Raw genomic sequence first — 22,921 nt, forward strand, 5'->3', positions numbered from 1 at the left:
CGGCCCGGCAAGCGGCCACCCGTTCCCTCCCCGCAGCCTCTGGCAACCTCTCCTGTGAGCTCCGTCTCCGCGGATTCGCCTGTTCTGGACGCGTCACAGAAGCGGAACCACGAGCTCTGTGGCCTTTTGTATCTGGCCACAGATACGCTGTCACGCAGCCTCACGGTCTCCGGGTTGGCCCTCCTGTGGCACCTGTCAGGGCTCCTCCGTGCCTTTTCATGGCTGACACTTCACAGCGTGCTGGTTTCCCTGCTCGCCGGCCGACTGTCGTCCGGGCTGTCTCCTCCCGTGGCTGCGGTGACCCGCCGGCGGAAGCAGGGAGTGGACGGTCGGTCTGGAGCCCAGGGCCAGTGTGGGTCGGAGCTGGGGTCTGAACTCCTCTTTCTGGGGTCCTTGCTGTGCTCTCTCCTGCTCTGTGCTCCAGGCCGGTCCTCCCCCGGGGGCCTGGGCGCCTGGACGTGGTGGCTCCTGCCCCCGGCGGGCTGGGCCGGCGAGGAGTCGGCCAGGGATGTGCCAGGGCCCTGCAGGCTGCGGGAGCTCAGGAGACATTCTGCAGGTGACCTTCCTGCCCGAGGTTCCCAAATTGGCAGGGTCTACAATCCCAAGTGGCCAGAACCGTTCAGTCTGAAGATTCTCCCACACGAAGCTTCCTAGGCTCCCGGACAGGGTCCTGAGCAGGACACAGGTCCCCACCCCATGCTCCCCAAGGGCGGACATACCCATAGAGCCTCAGCAGCCCCGCCAGGGCCTGGGGCAGCTGCCACCACACGCTGAGGCGAGGTCTGTTGGCCCCCACCTCCTGCAAACAGCGTCGATCTCAAACCCTCCCTCCCTCCTGGCCTCCCGTCCTGCGCCCCCTCTACATCCATAGGCTTTCCCTGACACCCCACCCCCACCCCGGCAAGGCCCCTGGACAGCTGGGAAGGGTCTGGAAAGGAGGATCCTGCGGGGAGGGTCCCCCAGGGAGGGCCCCCCAGGGATGCCCTACGGGGAGGGTCTCAGAGCGGGGAGAGGTGGCAGGGTCTGGGTCTCTCTCCAGAGGGGTGGGGGAGGCTGCCTGGGCTTCTTGGTCAGCAGCAGAGAGCCTGTAGGAGGATGGAGGCCCCTGAGGGTCCCCTCTGGTTCCAGGAGGACCCCAGAGGGTTGGCTTGCCGGAGGAGCCGTGACACCCTGCACCCCAGGCCTCCCTCGCCTGCCGGCCTTGTCCTCCGTGAGCCAACGCCCCTGGGTCAGCCCTCCGGATAGGTGACGAAGTAGGGGGCGAGGTGGGTGCGGGGTGGCCAGGGAGGGGCCGCGGGGCCCACCAGGGCTGTCACCATGGCAACGGGGAGGCTCATCTGTGGGCCGGGCAGCAGCAGCGGGGCGGTTTCCCGGCAGGCAGCGATGAGATCATTCATGTGGGTAAATGCTTCTTGTCCCCTTCCCCTGACATCTTTTGGGACTCGGTCCCACTTCAGCTGGAAAAGGGGGCTTGGAACCGGAGCTGTGTGTGTGCCCCTGGCCTCCCCGGGGAGGGGAGGGGAGGGGAGGGGAGGGGAGGGCTTGGCCTGCCCCTGCCCCATCCAGGGGGTCCGTGCTGCTCTCACTGGAAGACGAATTCTGTCTCTGTGCCTCGTGCCCCCTACCCGTCCTCCCACCGTGGCCTGGGAGGGGGGGGGAGTCCTCTGTGGGAAAGGACGGGCCCTGGGCCTGGAAATAGCTAAGTGTGGACAGAAATAACCCTGGGCTCAAAAAAAGAACATGGAAAATTAAATAGGGAACATTAGCATTTGCCTGGCACTTTCCACAGCCATTATCTCATTGGGAGGTGGTGTTTTATCCTCATTCTATAGACAAGGGAACTGAGGGCCAGAGAGAGAGAAGTGACCTGCCTGAGGTCCCTCTGACTTTCGGCCAGGCTTTTGGCCCCCGGGCTTGCCGTCGCTGGCCTGCACCTCCATACCTCCGAGCCTCGACCCCCACAGCGTCTGCTGCTGGAGATGCCCTCACTTGTTTCTCTGAGAGGCAAACTCCTATTCATCCTTCAAAACCCAGCTAAGCGTGACTTCCTCTGGAAAGCCTGCCCCAGCCCTCCGGCAGTGTGGACCGCTGCCAGGACCTTGCCACGCTGGATTAGAGACAGGGAACGAGGCGGGGACTGTGCCTCACTCCTTGCGGCATCCTCCAATTTTACGCCAGGCGGCAGAGCAGGTCCCCGTAAATGCTTGTTGAATGACTGATCGACAGACCATTCTCACCGACGGGTGAGTGGTCGTAAGTTCAAGGTGTGCCCCTCTCCCTGCATTTTCATTGCGACAACCTAAGGAGCTAGCGGGCCTCTCCAGGAATCCAGGCGCTGGGCAGAGCTGGCCGGAGCTGGCCTTGAGCTGAGGCGGGGGCTGCCGCCTGGCCCAGTGAGGACCGCGGTGTGGACGGGTGGTGGGCGGTGTGGACGGGTGGTGGGCGGTGTGGACGGGTGGTGGGCGGACGGAGACTGTGCCAGCCTGGCTGTCGGGCCGGGGGCTGCCGGGTGCTGTCTCCCTGTGTCCAGTAGACAGGGGTCTGTCCCCCTCCGCCTGACTGGAGAGGCCGGGGAGCCCTGAGTAACTTATATCCAGTCCAGTCTCCCCTGGCAATCATCTGTCCGTCTCCCGCTTCCTCGCGGCCTGGCTTTGGGGCATTGCCAACGCTGCGGTTGGAAAAGCACAGTACTGCTTGTCAGGACATCCCAGCCCTCGGGTGTGTTTCTCTCTCCCGCCCACACAGCGGGCTCCACTGCCAGGCTGTGTGACTCAGGGCAGCTGTCTGACCCTCTCTGGACTCACGAGATAGTGAATGAGGCTCCTGGCCTGGGGACCACGTATGGTCTTAGGAGGTTCAGCTCCCCTGAATCACAGGCGGGATGCAGGCTGTGTAGCAGGGAGAGGACGCCGTGTCTGGGGAATGGGGGCCAGGCCCACAGAGCCTCCCATCCTGCGTGTCCTAGAGACACAGCCCTATCCCTGTGGGGGGGCGTGGGGAGGTGCTGGCTCGGCAGCCGCCCCGTCCCCTCTGTGGCCCCCTCGCCTAGCCTCCCCTGTGTTAGGTAGGGAGATCGGGGACCGGGGCGAGGGGCTTCCTGGAAGGTGCCCGAGTCAGAGGGACCAGGGGCTTCTCGACTCAGTGCCAAGCTTCTCCCCGGCTGGGTCAGGAAGCTGCAGCCCCTCCAGGCAGCCTTCCAGTGTTGCCAACTCTGGGGCCGTCCCTCTGAAGGTCAGGTGGCAGAGGTGAATCCGGAGGGCCGCTGCTGGCCCGCCCCGGTCCGGCGGGTGGTGGACACCTCGGCTGCCTCTCCCGGGCCAGCAGCGCCACCTGGTGGCCCGGGGCCCCATACACACTTGTCCCTCTGGCGTTCCCAGCGGATCCACTGGAGGAGCTGGGGCCAGTCTGGGAGGGGCTCACTCAAGACCCCTGGCAGAACCGAGGGGGGAAATCCCGCCCCCAGGCCTGAGCCCAGGATGTGCCCCCTGAGCCCTGAGCCTTTCTCACTGCTCCCCTGCCTACCATGTGTGCGTGTCCCGGGGAGGCTCAAAGATAGGGCTTAACCCAGAAGACTGGGGGCGGGGGGCGGGGGGCAGGGCAGGTGTCCCGTAGGGAGAGAAACCCGCAGATTACCTGTGGCGCAGGGAAGGGACAGGACGCTGTGGAGTGAAAGAATGTGCTGGAGCCTTCCTGGGGGAGGCCTTACGTCCTTCATGAGCTCAATTTAATCACTAGTCGGGGAGTGCTGAGCACCATGGGAAGAAACGAACACACACATACATGCAGTTACGCACATACACGTAGACACACAACACTCACACACACACACACTATACAAATACATGCACACGCATATACACACAAGCAGCACACACGTAACATGCACGCGCGTAAACGCACAACACCCACACGTGTACACGCACATGTACAAACACATAACACAGCACACACGTATACACACACACACGCACACATAACACACACGTTAGCGTTTCATTCTCACAACTGCACCTAAAGGTAGAGGGCGTCAATTACCCCCTTGACAGAAGAGGAAACTGAGGCCAGAACAGCACATGACTCACGCAAGGTTGGGGAAGCTGATGTGGCCGAAGGGACCTGGCCCGGCTGGGACGCGGGTCGCCTGCCTGGGCCCTGACCCGGGAGACATGTCCCGGCCCGGGCTGGGCTGTGACACCCTCCGCGTGGGCCTCCAGTGCTCGGGCCTCGGGAGCTGCTCCCATACCTGCCCACGTGGCCTTGCTCTGGAGAGGACAGGTGGGAGCAGGGCTCAGACCCCTGGGCCTCACCCCCGACAGACTAAGCTTGACCTTTAACCACCCCTGACCCCTGATGCCACCAGAGGTGCCCATAGGGTGGGTGGGGCGGGAAGACCCTCACAGGTCCCAGGGCCCCTCCGTGAAGCAGGTCTCAGAAGCCACTGCTACAGCCTGGACGCTTGGGGCGCAGAGGGGGTCAGATGCCCTTTGTCCCCCACAGTCCCCAGACATGAAGTCCTGTGGCACCCTGTGACACGCTGGGGACGGACGCGCGCCTGGGTCCCGATAATTCGGTGCAGGACAGCTGACCGTGCCCTGGCTCACCCCTCCCGCCACGCTTGTGCCCCCCACCCCACTTCTGTCTGGGACCCCCGTTGGAGCCCTCCCTCTGGCATATGGCGCCCTGGGAAGGCCTTCCTGGCTTGGAATACGACTGGGGACCCCATGCCTTGTGAGCCACCTCTCTGCTCGGCACATCCCCTCTCCCCAGTCACGGCCTGGAATCTGAGGGGCAGTTGGGGGGGGGGTAGTTTATAAACACATACAGTGCTTCTCCCATTTAAGTCCTTTCTGTTAACTAGACCCCAGGATCTAACTAACCCCAGGCTGGGAAGCCGGATCACAGCTGAGGAGTTAGAGGCCCAGAGAGGGGCAGGGATGCGGCACTCGGAGGGACCCCTACCTTGCCAGGCTCCCCAGCTCCTCCTACGCCGCCTCTGGAGCAGGGCCAGGGCCGTGTCTGGCCTGGGGCACCTGCCGTCTGGGCGGGAGGCTCCTGCTCACGGACAGTGGGGCCGAGGCTGAGAGGGGGCCCGGAGCTGGTGCGGGGGGTTGGGGGGGGTGCGGAGAGCTGGGCTCAGAGCACTGAGCGTGGTCCCAGCGTGTGGGCTTGTGTCCCCTCACCCGCTGGGCCTCAGGCTCTTCATCTGCAACATGGGGGTGAAATGTCCTGGCCCCACCAGCCTGCTGAGGCTCCGGGGGTACTCGATGCTTGAAAAGCTCCCGGTACCACAACCTCAAGGAGAGGCCCAGCCAGGAGTGGGGGGGGAGCCAGGTGGGCCAGGTGAGGACGGGGAAGGAAGGGCCCGGAGCTTCCTCTTCCAGAAAGCCCTCCTGCATGCCCCTGCCTGGCTGGTCCCACTTGCAGCGGCAGAGGACGCGGAGCACCCCAGCTGTGCCACCAGGCTTTGGACTCCCAGGAAGGGGGTGGGGGCTGCAGTGTCCCTGAGGGCTCAGCAAGTGGCCAAGCCTGAGGGTCGGGGAGGGGCCCCGTCCTGAGGGATGGCTGGGCCATGTGGTCTGTCCCAGGGAGGCATGGTGGGGATTCCGGCAGGCTGGCCCCAGGGCCAGAGGAGGGGAAGGGACCTGAGAGGTGGACAGTGCCGGCTGGTGCTGGGCAGACACTGAAAACAAAGGGAGCGCGATGGGGGAGAGGCTGCCGGCGTGGGGGAGGGGCCTGACGGGGAGGTCTGGGGAGGCTCCGAGGGGCAGGCGGTCGCGTGGAGATGGGGGGCAGCGTGGTGACACGACCCAGGGAAACGGCAGGGAGACTGAGGCTGGGCGAGCTGTTCCCCAGGCCTGCCCCCCCCTTCCCTCTCCGGTCCACTTTTTGGCCGGCTCTCCTGCTCCCTCCCGTGCCAGGCCACACCCTCCTTTCACAGCTTTTGGCCCCGGAACCAGGCAGGACTGGGTGGAGAATGCTAGCTCCATTACAGCTCCAAGCCTCAGTGTCCTCCTCTGTGAATTGGGCGCGCAGACCCTGTCGGTGGGTTGGTGGGGGTGTGCTGCCTCCAGAGGAGGGGAGGGAGGGGAGAAGGCAGAGGGCCCGGGAGTGCAGGGTCTGATCCCGGGCGTCGGGGGGGACATCCATCACCCACAGGGCCCTCCACGCCTGCCCCAGGCACCAGAGGCCCCCAGGAAGCTGGGGGCAGGCGCCGCAGAGACATTTTCTGCTATTAATGGACTTTAATCTAAACAGGCCCTAATATTTACCTCCAGCCGCCTCCGGCCTCAGAGGGTGCCAGACAGCAGAGTGATGAGCCCCATCCAGCCACGCTTCTTCCCGTCCAGTGCTCCCCTGGGCAGAGGACAGAGACTAGGCCGTGCGAGGCAGGAGCTGGGTGCCCAGAGGCCCAGGATGGAGCCCCATCCTGGATGCCCAGAGCCTCCGTTTCCCCATCTGCAAACTGGGGATGACAATCCCCACCTCCCAGGCCTCTGGGCAGGTTCAGAGAACAGGTTAAGTCAGTGGCACTTTGTAAGCCCACAGGCAGTGCCGTGGCCCCCCCCTCCCGCTCAGCTGTCTGCCAACTGCCCCCCGTCCCCCCCCCACCCCCCTAGACGGCACCTCGGTGACACGATGGCATGCTGTCGGGCATGCTGGCTGCCCTGCCCACATCCTCCCCCTCCCCCTGCACAGGCAGGTTTGGCACCAGGAAGGGGCGAGGACCCATCGTTCTGCTGGTCTGCGCCCCGGTCCCAGCTACTGTGCTCACAGCCTGCCCACAATTGTGCCATCTGCGCCCCTTCCGTCCCGCCCTCCCCAGGGCTCGGGGCCCCCAAACCTGCCCGCAGGACGGAGGGCTCCCCACACACTCACCACCGCGGCCTGCCTGTCCACGGGAGCGGGAGTGGGGTGAGGGCACGGGTGGGCCCCTGCGTGGGTCCGAGCCCACGGCAACCGCTGCCTGCCCCCTGCTCGCTGAGCTGAGGGCACGAAGGGAATAAACAGGTTTAATTCAGGAGACGAGGACTTCTCGTTGAGGAGATTGTTTACATCAGATATAAATACACACGCCATCTCATGTCATTTGGGCTTCTTGAAAATCTGGGAAGGCAGGCCACGGGGAGGGGGGTGCAGAGATCCCACACCGGGTCCCTATGGGAACAAGGACAGTCGGGGTCTGCCTCCAGAGACTCCTGGGCCTCAGTCCTGACAAAGAGGCCAGGGTGGGAGGGAGCCAGACGTCAGGAGGGGGAATCAAGCCTCTGAGAGAGCTGTGGGGACCCAGACAAGGTCCTGGGGGGTGACTCCCCAGCCCCCTATCCTCCAGCTGCGGTGGAGACCGGGGGAAACTGAGGCCCATCTAGAGAGAGTTCTGCATGGGGGGGGGGCAGCAGACTGAGCTCTCAGAGGCGCAAGGGCAGCTCCCCATCCCGGCCCAGCTGCAGAAGACACGTGGTCACCCTCTCCAGTTGGAGCGGCGGAGGGCTCCCCCGCGCCCTGGGTGTCCCTGAGAGACCCAGGGTGGATGTTGGGATGTCAGGCACGGGGACAAGGGGAGGGGGCTTAGACACCTTCCTGGATTTGGACCCCAGTGCTGTCCATGGGCACTTCTATCCATAGATGGTGGGGGGTAATGAGACAAAGCCATGAGGCAGGGCGGGACCTGGTCCCAGTTTTCCCAGATTCACGTTTGCTCACCTACCTTAAGAGACCCCTCCTCCTAGAGGAAGGCCTTGTTCCAGGACGATTGCAACTCCTCCACCCCCAAGCACAGCGGTCAGTTAGTGTCAGTCAGTCACTCTTTAGCGTGAATTAGAATGGGAACCGGGGGCTGCTGCCCCTGCAGGAAGAGAGCCCGCAGGGGGTGCTGCACTGGGGCGAACACTGGCCCTCCCTCCTCCACTGCGTGATGGTCCAGGCACCAGACGCTGTTAGAGCTTCTCTGCCTGAAAACCCACCCTGGGGTCAGCATCACTCTTGCCAGGTGCTTCTTGGCAGACAGCCAGCTCCCAGGTCCCTCCTCCGTCCCTGCAGCTCCTGCTCTGAGTCAAGCAGGAGAGAGGCTCCTGGACTGTGCCTGGCACCCAGTCGGGGCCACGCTCTCTGCTGCTCAAGCATCCGGGCCCAGGAAGCAGCCCTGGGTCGGAGCCCGGGACTTCCTGGGCCTCCGGCAGGAAGGCTGTGGGCTGACATGTCCTGGGGCAGGAGGAGTCGTCCACACGGGGCTCCACGAAGGGTTGCTAAAGACAGTGCCGGCCTTGCAGTGCCCGGAACTCACTCTGTGACCCTGGCCAGGCCTCTCCCTCTTTGAACCTCAGTTTCCTCATCTGTAACATGGGGATATAAATGGCCTTCCTGCCTCCCACGCAGGCCTCCCTCCAGGGGAGGGAGCTTGGGGGACCAGGTACTCTGCCTGGAGCCACTGGACATGTAGGACTTCTCTCTGTAAAGAAGGGCAGATCTGGGGCCCAGGGTCCGTCTCACCCTATGTCAGTGGCTGTGGCTGAGGTGGGGCCTGGTGCCTGAAGGTGCCCAACAGGCCCCTGCCCCTATAGCAGTCTATAAAGGGCCCAGGGAGCTTGGCCGCTCAACAGAAAGCAGGTGGAGGCAATCCTGGCGTCTGGCTCAGAGGAGGCCGTCAGAGGCCCAAGCCAGAGGGGGCGGGGGGCGGGGGGAGTATGGGGAGGGGGGAAGAGAGGAAAGGGAACCTCTCTGCAATTCCTAGTACCTAAAAAGATCTCTGTCCCTGTTTCTGAGGAATCCCTCACAGGGTGAACGTGCACCAGGAGAGAAGCAGCTCCTGGCTACCCCTCTGAGTCTTTGCTGGACGCAGCATACACCCCAGAAGGTAGGTAAACGGTCAGCCGTAGACGGCCCCTCCGGGGCCGCGGCAGACATCGCTAATCAACCACGGCACTGAGCAGCGTGCCGGGCACAGCCATCACCAATCGATCCAGGTGAAGCCGATCCCACCCCCAGCGCCCCACCCCCGCCCCCACCCCCAGGGCAAGCGGACGTCTGTGCCGTCCTCGACCCGGCCTGCCCAGTCCAGTCCTGGCCTTCGGTCCCCTTGCAGAGTCCTGCCCACTAAGCCTCTGGCCCGTTAGCCAGGTCCTGGGTGAAGGCGCCGGGGCCGGGGTCCGGGATGTGCTTGCGGCCCGAGGCTCGCGAGCTCCTCTGCATGCCGACCACGGTGCTGCCGTGGGGCTCGCGCTCCGCCCCGCGCCGGCGGAAGAGGCCTCGGACGGTGGCCTGGAAGCCGCTGGTGACAAAGCAGTAGACGATGGGGTCCATGCAGCTGTTGAGGCTGCTGAGGGTCACGGCCACGTGGTAGGCCACGAGGCTGGCATGGCTCGGCAGCTCGGGCCACAGCGCCACGGCCACCTGGCGGGCGTGGAAGGGCGTGAAGCAGACGAGGAAGATGACGAGCACGGTCAGCAGCAGCTGCATGGCCCGCACGCGGCGCTGGCGGCCCTGGCGCAGGAGGCCCGGCCGCGACAGCGCGCACACGATGCGGCCCGTGAACACGCTGATGACCAGCAGGGGCAGCAGGAACTCCAGGACGGTCAGCGCGAAGACGCGGCAGCAAGGCCCGCCGCCGGCTCTCACGCCCAGCACGGACAGGGTCACGGCGCCGGCCGCCAGCCACACGAAGGCGCACACGGCCCTGGCGCAGGCAGGCTGGCGCCAGCGGCGGGAGCCGTCGGGCTGCACGATGGCCAGGTAGCGGTCGACGCAGATGCAGGTGAGGAACAGGATGGAGCAGTGCATGTTGAGGAAGTAGCCGAAGACGTGCGGGAGGGCGCAGCGCAGGCAGCCGCGCGCGCCGTAGAAGACGGCGAAGCGCGTGGGCAGGGACAGCCCCACCAGCAGGTCGGTCACCACCAGGTTGATGGTGTAGACGACCGAGGGCGTCTTGGCCTGCGTGCGGCAGCAGAAGACGTACAGCGCTAGTCCGTTCAGCACCAGCCCCGCCAGGAAGATGACTCCGTGCACCGCGATCAGTGCCAGCCACAGGCCCGGGAAGGCGGCGTGCAGCTCCTCGTCCAGCAGGGCGAACAGGTGGAACAGGGGCACCTCGGGCACGCTGACGTTGGCCGCCGCCGCCGCCGCCGCCGCCGTGGCGTTGGGGGCCGCGGGGGCCCAGGGCCCCGTGGGAGACGCGGCGGGCATGACGGCGGCCAGCGCACGCCCTGGGCCTGGAAGGAAGGAGCGGGGTGGGTGACCTTTGGGCAACTGGAGCCCCGCCCGGAGGCTGGTCCCGCTCGGCTTGCCTGCCCACCGAGGCCCCCAGCTTTCCCCGCTTTGTGCCTTTTCCTGGCCTGGCCCTCAAATGCCTGCCTTCTTCTGCACTCCATGTGGCCCCGGCGCCTGCCAGGGCGGAGCTTGGGCGGGATGTTAATGCTCTGGGCCTACTTCTCCGCGCATCAGGAAGTAGAAACCCCGGCTGGGCAGGACCGGCCTAGGACCAAGAGGGAAGAGGAAGGCTGTGGCACCAGGAAGCTGTGGGGCCCCGTGTTTGGTGTTCGAAACCGGGCTCGGTCCCGGCTCCTCCCTTACTCGCCGTGCGGCCTCGGGAAAGCCACTTAACCTGTCTGTGCCTCCCGTGCTAACCTGCGCAGGCTGGTGTTGTGGAGCTGCTAGGAGGGTTAACTGAGCACCTCAGCAGCACCCAGCATGTCGTTTGTGCTAGAAAAACCACAGTGTGAGCTGCTGCTGGATAAACCACAGTTCTGCTCAACGGAGCCCAGCCCGCGACAGCCTCGCCTGGCTGGCCCCCCACCCCCGCACCCCTGCATCACAGATCGGGTCCTCCCGGCCACCCATCTGTTCTCACCTCTTCCGAGGCTGGTAGCGGGGTCGATGGCCAGGGCTAGGGTGCTCATAAGGAACCTCGCCCAAGGGCCAGCCCCCTGGACTCCCCGCTTCCCTCCCAGCCCTGAGACGTGAGCACCCTTGCTGGCTCAGGGTGACTCCCCGGGGCCTGAGCCCGGAGCCAGGTCCCGGCAGCAGTGGGGCGGGTGTTAGTTAAATAAACGCTGCGCTCCCTGCAGCGGTAAAGGGCCGCCCACTCTGTTTATGTTCCTGTGGGGCTGTGTTTAACTTGTTGAGATTTATCTCTATTTATACATGAAGGGTTAACAGGCCCCCCGCCCCCATCCCAGGCTGGGCTGATGCTCCAAATAAGGACATTTCTGGCTTTTTCAGGAGAAAGGAGAGGGCTTTGGGGAGAAGCAGGAGGAAGGGTGGGGACGTGGGACATCCTGGGCGCGCAGTGGGCCCTCCCCCTCCTGAAGGGGAAGGGAAGACACGCCACTGACCTGGTGGCTGACGCAAGTGTGGCATCTGCTGTGAGCAGGCCGGACACTGCCCACTCGCTCTGGTTGCCTGCCTGGCCTTGGGCAACAGGCTGGCTCTGGCAGCTTCAGCCCTGCGGACTGGGGGTGCTGAGTTCTGCCTGTGGGTGTTGGGGGGGCAGACGCAGCAGAGGAGTCCTTGCTAGCTAAGGCTCGGGCTCCGGTGTGGCCTGGGGGGAGGCCCGGGCAGGGCAGACGGCCACCACTGTCCTCGGGCTCAGAGAGGTACGCACCTGCCTGGGGTCACCCGGCTGTGCCTCTGCCTCTGGGACCCCTACCCTGGGCATCTGCTGACCCCCAAGGCTGCTGGGAAGAGTCACGTGCTGCCCAGGTGCATGGCCACACCTACCACACACACACACACACACACACACACACACACGGTCCTTCTGGGCTGGGCTGCCCTCTGTTTGGTGCCCCCAGGCCCTAACTCGCAGGGTTGATGGATGTGTTTGTCAAATGATAACTCAGGCAGACAGGGAGCACGGAGAGCACGAGGGACATCTAGGGCAGGGAGAGACCTTCCGGGGGCATGACGGGGAGCGAGGGCAGGCCATGAGGCCAGGGCATGGGGCTGGGAACCTGGAGTCTCAGGGCAGCGGGGGGCCCCGGAATGTCCCCAAGAAGGAGAAGGATGCTGCCCAGCTTGTCCCTCTACTCTGAAAAAAACTGAGGCTTGGCAAAGCTAGAGCCCTGCTGGGAGCTGGCCCCGGGGACACACGGCAAACAGTTTTTTGGATTCCCTTCCACATGCCTTCTGGTTTTCCAATGTGTCTGCACTAAGTTCGAGTTAGTGTCACAGGCAGAGACAAATAATAAACACTACAGAACATTTCCTCTGGGAGATAGTCCCAGGATGATGCCGGCTCCGGGGATCCTGCCCTTCCAGGAAGCTCCCCAGGGCCAGTCTCACTTGCTGGCCAGCAAGCTCAAGGTGCTGGAGGGTCCAGGCCAGGGCGGTGGGCCTGGCGCCCCCACAATAGGGGGATCGACAGGTGTTCAGGATGCCCCGGAGGCCTGACATGTGAGAAGAGATGTCCGCAAAGCACACTGTGATTCCCAGCTCCGGGAGTCTGAACCCTGATCCCAAACAAAGCTGAGCCCTGATGTCAGCCGCACACTGAGCCCAAACTGGTTACACGCTGAGCCATGATCCCTGTGACATGATGAAACTTGATCCTGCCATACTGGAGCCCTGATCCAGATCCTACTCCGAGCTCCGTTCCTGGTCACACACCAAATCTTGACTCCAATGACACAATTCACCTCAATCCCTATTACACTCCGAGCCCTGATCCTAGTTATACTCTGAGCCCTGACCCCGGGCACATGCTGAGCCCTGATCTTGGTCACACGTTAAGTCCTTACTCAGTTCACATCTTTTTAAGCTAAAAACAATTTTTTATATATAGACATATAGAGAGAGAGCACAAGTGGGGAGAGGGGCAGAGGGAGAGAGAGGGAATCCCAAGCAGGCTCCACGTTAGCACGGAGCCTGACGCAGGGCTCGATCCCCTGACCCTGGGATCATGACCTGAGCTGAAATCAAGAATTGGATGGTCAACCAGCTAAGCCACCTAGTCACCCCCCAGGTCACACACTGAGCCCTGACTCTGGTCACATGCTGAGCCCTGACCCTGGTGACATGCTGAGCCCTGACAATGGTCACACACTGAGCCCTGATCCCTGACTTTCTACATCCACCATCTCTGCCCCTTTCGTGTCTGTGAGTCCGGCTGTCTTTGTCCGTATGATAAAAACCCCCCTCGTGACCTGCTGCCCCACTCCCAGTGCACCCCACTCCCCTGCCTCACCTCTCACAGTGACTATGAACTCACATGGTTATTTAATGACTTCTCTCTAGGGCATCCACTCATTTTGCTTTGAACATGAGGAGTTCGAACAGTGGGGGGCCAGACCCAGGGCTTGGCCTGTGGAGGTGGGCCTTCTGGGAAGAGGCTGGGGTCGGGGTGGGGGGGGGGGGGATGGCCTCCTGAATCCACCCCTCTCTGGGGCAGGGAAGGAGCTGGGCTGGCGGATTCTGGGCGGAGAAGCCGCCCTGTCCTCCTCCCTCCCCGGTGTGGCCTCCGAAGGACCTTCCTTCTCTGGGCCTCAGTTTCCCCCGTGGTCTTCACTGCCTCATCTCCCGCTACTCCTTGAGACTCCACTGGGCCAGCTTCCCCCCCCCCCCCCCCGAGGCTGCTCCGGTCAGGTGCACGACCCCCAGCAGAGTGCCCCACCCACCTCGCACCCTCTCAGCACCCCCTGCCCTCCCCACTGCCCCCCTGCCTGCCGGCCAGGGCTGGGCCTGACCACAGAAGACGGGATTTCTGGCACTGGTGGTGTCTCCCCTCCCCACCCGCCGCTCTGGGTCTGTTGATGAACCTCTCTGAGCCTCAGTCTCCCTGCCTGCACCACCCGCAGAACAGCAGGCCCTTCCTCCGCTATTGCTGGGCGGATTCGATCCGCGGTGTCCGTGTCGGCCGCTGTGAAGAGCTGGGTGCCTCCCGGCCCTTGAGCCTCCCGCACTCACACTGGAGCAAATGGAGGCTGTGGGAGGGCCAGGCCAGGACCCGAACCCGGGTCTGCCTAGGGCGAGCCTATGGCTGGACCCTTGGTCCTGAGCGGGGCCGGGGCACCAGGCAAACGGCCCCTCGGCCGGCAGGCGCCCGCACCCACTCCCCACGTGCCTCGCTCTCTGCTTGGCCTCTAAATATAGCCTGGAATGAGGGGAAAGGAGAGAAGGTTCTGATCCTCTGTGGGGACAGTCTGGCCCCGGGCCCGCCCACCCAGGCTGAGGGGGGAGGCACAGACCTGGCCTCCAGGACGGGCCTTGGGGCCGTGAGTCAGCAGAGGAGGGTCCCAGAGACCCAGGGGCCGGGGGCGGAGGGGTGTTCTGGTCCCTCTCTGAAGGGGACCTTGGCCCCTTCAGAGAGCCTTGCTCTCTTCATCTGCTAAATGGGGTCACTAGCGCCTTCCACAGCCTGAGGGGGGAGGCTGGGCTCTGTCTCGCGGGGAGCCAGCCCGAGGGGTGTGGCACCGTCCTGTCCCCTCCTCCTTCCTGGCAGGTGTCCTGGGCCTGGCTGAGGTGGAGCAGACCTCATAGCCAGGGCCAGCTGGCTGGAGCCCGGCGGGCAGAGGCCACGTCCTCGTCGTGCCTGGCACGGGGCCGGGGCCTGCACACTCTTCTAAGGCGACTGTCCTGGAGGCAAAGTCTTGGGACCTTTGTGCCACCTGCTGCCCCTGCCCACATTCAGGTACTTCTCCAGGCAGGTGGGGGACACATGCAGGCTGTTCTCCAGGGGCTCGGGGTGCAGTTGGGAAGTCACACGGCAGGGTGGGGGGACTGGAGCATGGCTCCGTCGGAGAACAGACCTCAGTTTCCTCATCTGTAAGGTGGGCAGAATTAGAGCTCCCCTCGGGCAGCACCGAGGTGTGGTCAGGAGGTGGCCCTGGAAGGGCCCCGGAGGGTTTTGGTGGCTGGGGGGTGGGAGACAGGGCCCAGGATGCGCACAGGTGAAGGGTAGGAAAAGGGGGATCCCTTTGGAGAAGGGCGGGGGGGGGGCTCTCTGCACAGCCCCCACGTGTGAGTCCCGGTCGTGGGTGGGACCGAACGGCAGGTGCGCGGGAGGGAGGAGGTGGAGACCCGGGGCTTTTCTCTCCCTTGCTGGTTCCTCGCTCTGTGGGAGCCTCCCCACCCCAGTCTTCTCTTTTTTTTCCCTCTTTCTGCTCCTGCCTGTCTTAGAGAAAGTGAGGTTCTCAGAAGGAAGGGCCAGGAGTTCCTCCATCCTGCCCGGGACCTCCCAGGCCCTTGCGAGCCTCAGTCTTCCCATCTGTACAATGGGCACCTCCAGCTCTCGAGTGCTCTGGAGCCTGAACATGTCTGCACCTTCTGGAACGTCTTTGCCACCGGCAATACTCGCCTCTCTCTGGACTGCCCTAGAAGGTTCTTCCAGGGAGCAGGGCAGAGAGGAGCGAGGGGGGCAGCCTGGGGGGTGGGGGGCTGGGGCGAGACCCAGGACCAGTGCTTCCTAGGGTAGGAGGAGGTCCCTCGCAGACCTCTGGGCAGGATGGCTCAGTCCCCCTTCACCATTTGCAGGATCAAGTGCTTTAGTGGCTCAGTCCTGCTGTGTTCCCTGGCCTTGCTCTTGGAGGCCTAGGCTCAAACACTGAGCCCCAGGTTACCCCGGGGATGGCTTGCCCTGGGCTACAGTGACTGATCACCCTTGGCCCCATGGCCCTGCCTAGCCGATCACGATCACGATCATGACCAGCCCTGGGACTGGACTGACAGCTCTCTGCTCCCTGGGGTTGGACGCTTCTCCAGGGACGCTGTGAGACTCAAACTGTCTCTGACAGAAGGCTCCCGGAGGGGGCAGGGGGAAGCGGGACCAAGTGCAGAGACCAAGGCCTAAGGAGCCTTGGCTGAAGTGCTTGGATCCAGCCCTGCCTGAAGCTAGTCTCCTGGGAATCATTGGTTCAATGAAGCTATAATCTCCCTGTTCAGTTTACAGTACTTTGAACTGACTTTCTATGACGTGTGGCTAAAATAATCCCGCATATATTCTCTTATCCATATGCTGGCTGTCTTCGGTTCAGAGTCTCTCCCTGCAGAGAGCCCTCCCTGGTTGCCTTAAGTAGGTTTGTGGCCTCTTTGGGGCTCTCACAGCACCGTGGCTCTGTCATTGCCGGGCCACTCGTCCCCGCTAGTCTGTGAATTCCCGCAGAGGAATTGCACAGTCACCTTCAGGAAATGTCGAGTGGATGAGTGAATGAATCCATGAGGGCTTAGCTTGCACTCTTCTTGGAGTGGGGAGTTCACCACTAAGGGCCCAAATTGGCTCCCTCTGAGCCCAGCCCATGGCCCCGGGCCTCTCCATTTGGCATGTCATTGGCCGGCTCTCTCTTGCCCCCTCCCCTGGGGGCCCTGCGGTGGGGAGGGAGTGGAAAGGGACATCTGGATTCCTCCTATTATCGGGAAGGGGCATGGCCCTTATTTGAAAATGAGGACACAGGACACAGAGACAGGGGCCTTGGGTAGCTAAACTGGGGTCACCCGGCTGGGCCCTGGGGTCTGTCCCCGGCTGGGCTGACCCTGCACTGTGGGCACTCCCACAAAGAGAGCACTGGCCAGGTGTTTCCATGGGGCCTCAGGCCTCCTACAGGCCACCTGGGATCTGTTCTCGTCCACCCAGCAGCCTTGCAGGCCTGGGCCTTCCACTTTCCAGGTGAGGAAACTGAGGACTGGGGTGGGCGGAGGGGGTGAGCCCCATACTGAGCAGGGTCAGGGTCCGATTTAGACCCAGACTACCATCCCCTGACTCACCCCTGGTTTCCCTATGGATCGGATCATCGGAGACCTTCAGGGTGTCCCGGCGGGGCATATGGACCCCCAGCTGAATGAGGCACAGGAATGTGGAATCAGGGAAGGCTTCCTGGAGAAGGCAGTGGACTCAGCAGGTGTGGAAGCCTGGGTGAGCATCCTGGGAGGCTGAGGCCAGGAGCCACCCTCACAGGGCCTCGAACGCCGCAAGGGCCTCAGCCTGGATCCAATTCACTGGGAGGCAGGCTTCTGCCAGAGGTGACCTTGTAGGCCTCCCTCCCCGGGTCCCGCACCACTAACTGCTCCCCCAGCCTTGGAGGAGGGCTCAGGCCCAGAGCACCTGCTGCAGGTGTGGCCCAGGCTGGAGGGCCGGGGGAGGGTGGGGGTGACTGGGGAGGGTGGTGGTGCCCGGGGAGGGGGGTGCCTGGGGAAGGAGGCCCATCACCGGCCTTCCAGAACTTTGCTGACACCCTCCAAGGGAGGCATGTGCGTGAAGGGCGATGCTTTTGGTAGCGACCCTTCCTGGAAGGGACCTGAGGCTTCAGGCAGGCCTGGGGGGCGGGGGGGAGCCCCTCTCCAGTCTTGCAGCACCCCGACTGTCTGATGACACTCCATGCACCCTCCCCGCTGTTCCTCCGCCTGGAGCTTTTCCCTGCTCCCTCCCTACCCCGCATTACTTCTTCCAGGCCTCCCCGCCGCCACCCACCGGAAACCTTCTCAGCGGGAGAGTCTGGAGGGTGGGGCTGGTGGGGGAGGGGTGGGGGCCGCTCCAGCCTCTTCCTCCAGCGCGGGGACAGCCCGGTGCCGGTGCCGGGCCGCATCCATTTTTCTCCTGGGCAGAGTGAACCCTCAGTGAGCCTTGCCAAGCTCTGCAGGGTGAGGCCCGGCCCTCACCCCGGCATTCAGTGCCCTCCCGCCTAGCCTGGGCCCTGGCGACCCACTCGGCGCCCTGGGCACCAGCCTGGAATTGATTTCCACCGGTCCTCCCAGCCAGGAAGGGTTGACACCTCCTCTAGGAAGCCCACCCAATTATCCTGTTGGGTCCAGGCTGTCCCTGTCATTCCCACCCTGCCCCTGGTGCTGGTCAACCGGGTTTCATTTGAGTTTGGCAGCCTGAGTGCTGTCACCGGTGACACTGGGTGTGATATTTGTTTAGTGAATGAATGAATGAGCCTGCAGAGGCCCCACCTGGAAGGTGCATAATAATAACAGTGCCGGCGCCTCCGGGTCTCCCCACCTGCATGGTCATCCCGCGTGGTGCTCAGGCCTTTGCAAAGCTCGGGGAATGAGCAACGTTCCCAAATCATCGGACCCCGTCCTCTCCACCCAGGCTTGTGGCCCCACCAAGTGACGGGAGGCTGCGTTCCCCCCCCCCCCACTTCCACTCACTGCTCGCTGGGTGTCTGCTGTGTGGCCCACAATGTAAGGATGCTGGTCCCTGCCCGCGGGGGGCCCCCAGGCCTCTCATTGGCAGGGGTGGGCGTGTCCCAGCCTCTTGGCTCTTCTCCAAACTGCCCCCCATCCCCGTGTGTCCTGTAGCTGTCCAGCCGCACTGCAGATACCAGTCCTGCCGCCTGGCTGCCTCCAGCCCTGCCACGTAGGGGCCCAGGGCAGGTGGGGAGACGGGCCTCAGCCCCGGGCTGCCTGGAGTTTGAGCTTGGTCTGCACCAGGGGCCGGGGGTGGGTTGGGTGGGGGGAGCAGTCACGGAGGGCAGGCCCAGTCTGTCCCCAGCCGAGGTGCTAAGAGCATCTGCTGTGGGTCAGGCACCTGCGGGACGCTTGAGATCCACACAGCATGGTTCATATGAGGAAGGGGAAGCCCAGAGAGGCTAGCAATACGCCCCAGGTCACACAGCATACAGTTGGTAGGGCTGGGAATCAAACCCAGGTCCGCTGCTTCTGGCCCAGGCAGGGTAGGACCAGGGTGGAGGGCTGGCATCTCTGGACCTGGGGTTTGTGCACAAGGGCATCGTGGGGGTGTAGGGTACCGGTAAACGCCCGGGCTGCCGAAGGGTGACATAGCCTCCCGAGGCCAACCTAGCCATTATTGGGTGAGCTATCTGCCTGTTTATTTTTACGATCGTCCTTGGTTTCGAGGCATCTGCTGTAGAACACGGCCTGTTGTTTTGGGCTGGTCTGAGCCTCTCTGCTCTTTCCACCCAGGGACTGCTGGGTCCCTACTGAGGTCCCCAAGAGGGGCCGGACGGGCCCTGGGTCACCTAGCAGGTCCTAGGTGGGGCCAGTCGGAACCTCCGTCCCCATCCTGGCCTGGCTCCCTGCACCCAGCTCGGGGAGAGGGGTCATGGAGGGTGTGGGTCGAGAAGGGCAGCTGGGCTCCGTCGTGCCTGGTCCTGTTCATAGTCCACCATCGGAGAGCCCTTGGCTCTGGGGAAATGCAGGTTTCCCGGGGGGGCCGGGGGGGGCGGGGACAACTCCCCGCACACCGCCGCGGGGGGGCGTTCCTGCAGGAGTTCCCGTCCCTGCGTGCTGGTGGCACCTTACACCCTCCCCCACAGCCTCTCCAGGGGCAGCCAGCACCACATGGCACAGGGCAGCCGGTAGGTCCTCAGCCTGGTCCTCTTGGCCCTGGCAGATGCTGTTGCCTCTGCCTGGCATGCCGTCTCTGCCCTTGTCACCTGGTTGCACCCTGGTCTCCAGCCTACGTGGCCCTCCCTCAGCCCCTGGACACCCCTCCACCGAGGGAGAGCTGTAGTCCCACAGTTCATGGGTTGTCTTTGAGATGACCCCTCCTAGGTTCCCATGGACTCCTCCCGGCTGCCCCTAATCCATGTTGCTGGCCCTATGTTGCCTGTGAGGACACGAGGTACAGGATGGTTGAGTGGTGTGTCTGGATCACCGGTGGGGGTGGGGGTAAGAAAGTGGCTGGGGGGTGGGCAACGGGCTGGGGGGGCAACGGGACTGGGGGGGGGGAACCCGGGGGGAACAGGTGTTCCAGGCGGTAGGAGGAGCAGAGCCAAGGCCCGCCCTGAGGTGGGAGCTCTGGGCTCAGGACCCTGGAGAGGCCTGTGGGGCGGCCTCGGTGACAGATAGGATGGCTCTGGCTTGACTTGCTGTGGGGCAACTCCCAGGGTCGGGTCTGCTGAGCGTCTGTTGAGCCAGCACACCTCCTCAGGGAGGCCCTCCCAGGTCACCCAGATCCCTGCTCTACCTTTTCTTTTCATGTAGCTTGTTTTTTTGTTTTTGTTTTGTTTTTTTTGTTTGGTTTTTTTTTTTTTTGATTTGCTTGCCTGTTTCTTGTCTTTCCCTCCCGGACTGGCGGACTCATGAGGGCAGGGCCTGGCCTTCAGGACTGCAGCTGAATGACCAAATGAATGATTGTTAAAGGGTCCACTCCGGCCCCTTTGAGCCTTAGTCTCCTGGTCTGTGAAGTGGGCAATGTTGCCCCCCCCCCCCGCCCCACATCAGGTGTCCCAGGACAAAGTGAGGCCAGATGCGCCACTGTGCAGGTGCTCAGAAAACCCCAATCCCCTTCCCCATACGCGCTCTAGAAGCAGGAGTCCTTGCTGTTGCCGAGGCTCAGCGAGGGGCAGTGACGTGCCCATGGCCACACAGCTGCGCGGCCCCTGGAGGGGAGGGGGTGGCACCCTGAGTGACCCCCTGGCTGGGAGTGACGAAACGTTGGCAGGAGATTATGGGGGCCAGAGGGCAGGGCTAGCGGCCTGTCTGCCCGAGGGCTGTGAGCCGCCACCACTGTCCCTTCGGTCCCTTCCTTCCCTCCGTCCTGCCTGAGATTGCACAGCTGCTCCTTGTCTGTCCCGCCCGGCGCCCTGGCCACAGGCCAGTTCCCACCCTGTCCGCCCCCCTCGGGACCCTGTCTCTGCTGCCCTTCTCACAGGGCAGTTACCGCCAGCCAGAGCCGGACGGGGGCAGTGCCTGCTCTGAGGTTCACGTGGCGGGGGGCTGGGTGGGCCAGCCGCCCTGGGCCTCAGTTTCCCCCTCCCCCAAAAGCGTGGGGGAAGGGCCAGGGCTGGAGCACAGGGTCCGAGCTGTGGGCTGGTGCGGCTAGGAGTCTGTCTGCATGAACCCCTCAGCCCCCAACCCTGCCCCAGCCTGGGGGACAGTGGTGGCCATGGTCTCAAAGCGGCTCAGGCACCCAGTCTCTTCCCTAGCCTGGCCTCTGGGGCCACCCTAGTGCCTTGACAGGTGGGAAAATCGAGACACAGCTTTGGGCGCCCTGCAGATGATCCGTGAGGGTGCTGAATGAGTGAATGAATGAATGAATGAATGAAATCCAGGCAAGTGGGGAGCCAGCAGCACAGGTGGGGCTCTGGGGTCAGGAGGGATGCTCCCACAAGCCCCTGGGAGCCCTTCCTTCCGGGCTCTTCACCCAGCCTGTCCCCCTGTGACCACCTACTTGCCCCTCCCCCTCTGGGTCTCAGTTTTCCCATCTGTACAATGGCCCCCTACAGGGTGAGACCTCAGAGCCCCTTTCAGGCTCTGAACTCTCCCCTGCCCAGGTCTGGGGGCAGTTTGTCGGCCCCTCACCCCCTCCGCTGCCTGCCTGGCCGGGCAGCGAGGACACGCCAGCTGGGGGAGGCCCAGTCCGGCTCTTGGGGGGACTCACCGCACCTTGGCCTATGCTGGCGGCTTGAGGCAGAGCTGGCACAGAGTAAGCCTGGACGACCTCCCTGGGCGGCTCTGTGGGCCACTCTGTCCGGCAGCCTGCAGCCGACCGCCTTCCTGGGGCCTGACGTCAGGCCGACGCTGGGGCTCCTTTTGGGCAAAGGCAGAGGGGTGGGGGCGGGGTGGGGGCGGGGTGGGGGCGGGGCGGGCTCCTTCCCCCGCCAGGCCGGCCCCCTGGAGGAGCCGTGGCTGGTTCCAGGGCCCTGGGGGAGGGAGCCTAGGGGAGCTGACTTTGCAGCCCAGCCCCCGGCCGGATAGAGGAGGAAACTGAGGCAGAGGGGGTGGAGCCAAAGCTGCACCACCCAGGTGGGGTGGGGGGAGGGGTGCGGGGTGGGGGGCAGGGGAGCAGTGGAAAAGGGAGGGTGGCGCCAGCCCTGGCTCTCTGTCCCCCCAGCACCTTGTCTGGGGAGGCTGCCGGGCCCCCAAGAGCGTGGCTGGCACCATGGGCGGTGGGAGCACCACGCTGCAATCTCAGTTTTCTCTCCAGGAGCCACAGATGCTTCCTGGCTACCTCCGCTCCTGGTGGTTCTCCGGGTTCCCGGGGTACGGTCTGGGTTTTCTGTTTTGCATGTTCTGAGCCTGGGTGTGCCTGTGTGTGCCCGTGACCGGGGACCTGCACACTCGGTATCCGGGCCTCCCCGCTTGTGCCCCCTCCCGTGTGTCCTGCGTCCCTGGGGCGGATGTGGCCTTGCAGGGGCACACGCACGCCTGAGTGTGTTTGTGGGGTCAGCACCAGCCCGGGGGCCCGTTCGTGACCTCGTGACCTAGTGTAACCTCTGTGGGGACGTGTGGGGTCGGGTGCGTGGGAAAGACCCGGATGTGACGAGGGCCAGTGGGATGGGGCAGTGGGTCGTAAATCTCGGTAGCCAGGCCTGATCTGGGAGTGGTGGCGGGGACAGACATCCCTCCCCAGACAGACACCCTGACCAGGGTGGTGGCTCGTGGGTGAGCCCGGGTCTCAGGGTCCGAGGGCGGCTGCGACTGGGGCCAGGAAGGGCTCAGGGTCAGGTCTTTGCTGGGTCTCCTGTGCCAGAGTGGCCTCTCTAGTCTCCTGTCGCTGGGCTGCTCCTTGCTCATGCAGTGGGACCACCCGGCACCCTCCACCCAGCACCTACTGAGCCGGCCCATGCCGGGCCCTGGGGTCAAGGGATGCTGGATGCTGCCTGACAGATGAGGACCCTGGCCCCTGAGATCTCAGTCTGGTGAGGGACACTTGCAACCAGCAGCCAGTGGGGAGGAGTGTGGTCGGGAGGGCTCCTGGAGGGGCAGTACAGGAAGGAGGGGAGGGGAGGGGAGGCCCTGTGGACAGGGGAAACTGCGTGTCAGGGTCCCCAGGAGTGGGGGGCGGGTGGGGAAAAGCAGCGAAGCTGGGAGTGATCAGAGCCCCTCCACACTGGGTCTTAGTTGCCCTGTGGGAACCAGAGTGGTGGACTTGACCCTGAGGGCAGTGGGGAGCCATTGAAGATTTGGTGGGAGGGTGGTCCCCGGAGCAGCTTCCCTGCTCCCAGGTCCAGGCTCCCTGCTAATATAGGGGTGAGCTCACAGGCTACCGCTGATCATCTCCTGAGACTACTGTCCTATGCGTCTCAGATGG

The 22,921-nt window shown here is 64.0% G+C and overlaps 2 protein-coding genes across 3 annotated transcripts; both read right to left on the reverse strand.

The window, feature by feature from the left end:
* Positions 1 to 2,448: 2,448 nt before the first annotated feature.
* LOC121043046 (apical junction component 1 homolog) lies at positions 2,449 to 8,966 on the reverse strand. 2 transcript variants are annotated; one of them, XM_040494551.1, is made up of 5 exons: positions 8,772 to 8,966; positions 6,877 to 6,983; positions 6,270 to 6,354; positions 4,960 to 5,680; positions 2,449 to 3,745 (listed from the first exon to the last, which is right to left on the reverse strand). In XM_040494551.1, the coding sequence occupies exons 1-4, from the start codon at positions 8,899 to 8,901 to the stop codon at positions 4,983 to 4,985; spliced, it is 1,020 nt and encodes a 339-aa protein (XP_040350485.1). In that variant the 5' UTR covers positions 8,902 to 8,966; the 3' UTR covers positions 2,449 to 3,745; positions 4,960 to 4,982. The 2 variants fall into 2 exon arrangements, with proteins under 2 accessions (XP_040350485.1, XP_040350483.1); XM_040494549.1 differs by lacking the exon at positions 2,449 to 3,745 and having other exon boundaries at positions 4,680 to 5,680.
* A 94-nt stretch (positions 8,967 to 9,060) lies between these two features.
* Positions 9,061 to 21,366, reverse strand: GPR20 (G protein-coupled receptor 20). Its single transcript, XM_040494552.1, has 2 exons — positions 21,274 to 21,366; positions 9,061 to 10,202 (listed from the first exon to the last, which is right to left on the reverse strand). Exon 2 carries the CDS (start codon positions 10,174 to 10,176, stop codon positions 9,091 to 9,093), a length of 1,086 nt encoding a protein of 361 aa, XP_040350486.1. The 5' UTR covers positions 10,177 to 10,202; positions 21,274 to 21,366; the 3' UTR covers positions 9,061 to 9,090.
* Between the last annotated feature and the right edge of the window lie 1,555 nt (positions 21,367 to 22,921).

This window comes from Herpailurus yagouaroundi, unplaced genomic scaffold, assembly GCF_014898765.1.
Source record: "Herpailurus yagouaroundi ecotype Mexico unplaced genomic scaffold, PumYag 186, whole genome shotgun sequence".
NCBI classification, from domain to species: Eukaryota; Metazoa; Chordata; class Mammalia; order Carnivora; family Felidae; genus Herpailurus; species Herpailurus yagouaroundi.

Bases quoted from the DNA above. Each gene is read 5' to 3' on its own strand.
- GPR20 (XM_040494552.1), bottom strand. From the start codon at position 10,176: ATGCCCGCCGCGTCTCCCACGGGGCCCTGGGCCCCCGCGGCCCCCAAC.
- LOC121043046 (XM_040494551.1), bottom strand. From the start codon at position 8,901: ATGTCTGCCGCGGCCCCGGAGGGGCCGTCTACGGCTGACCGTTTACCT. The intron at 6,984-8,771 runs GTGAGGGATTCC...TCGTGCCCTCAG, and splicing joins TCCTGGTGCACGTTCACCCT to CTCAGCGAGCAGGGGGCAGG. The intron at 6,355-6,876 runs GTGAGTGTGTGG...TCCTCTGCCCAG, and splicing joins TGGACAGGCAGGCCGCGGTG to GGGAGCACTGGACGGGAAGA.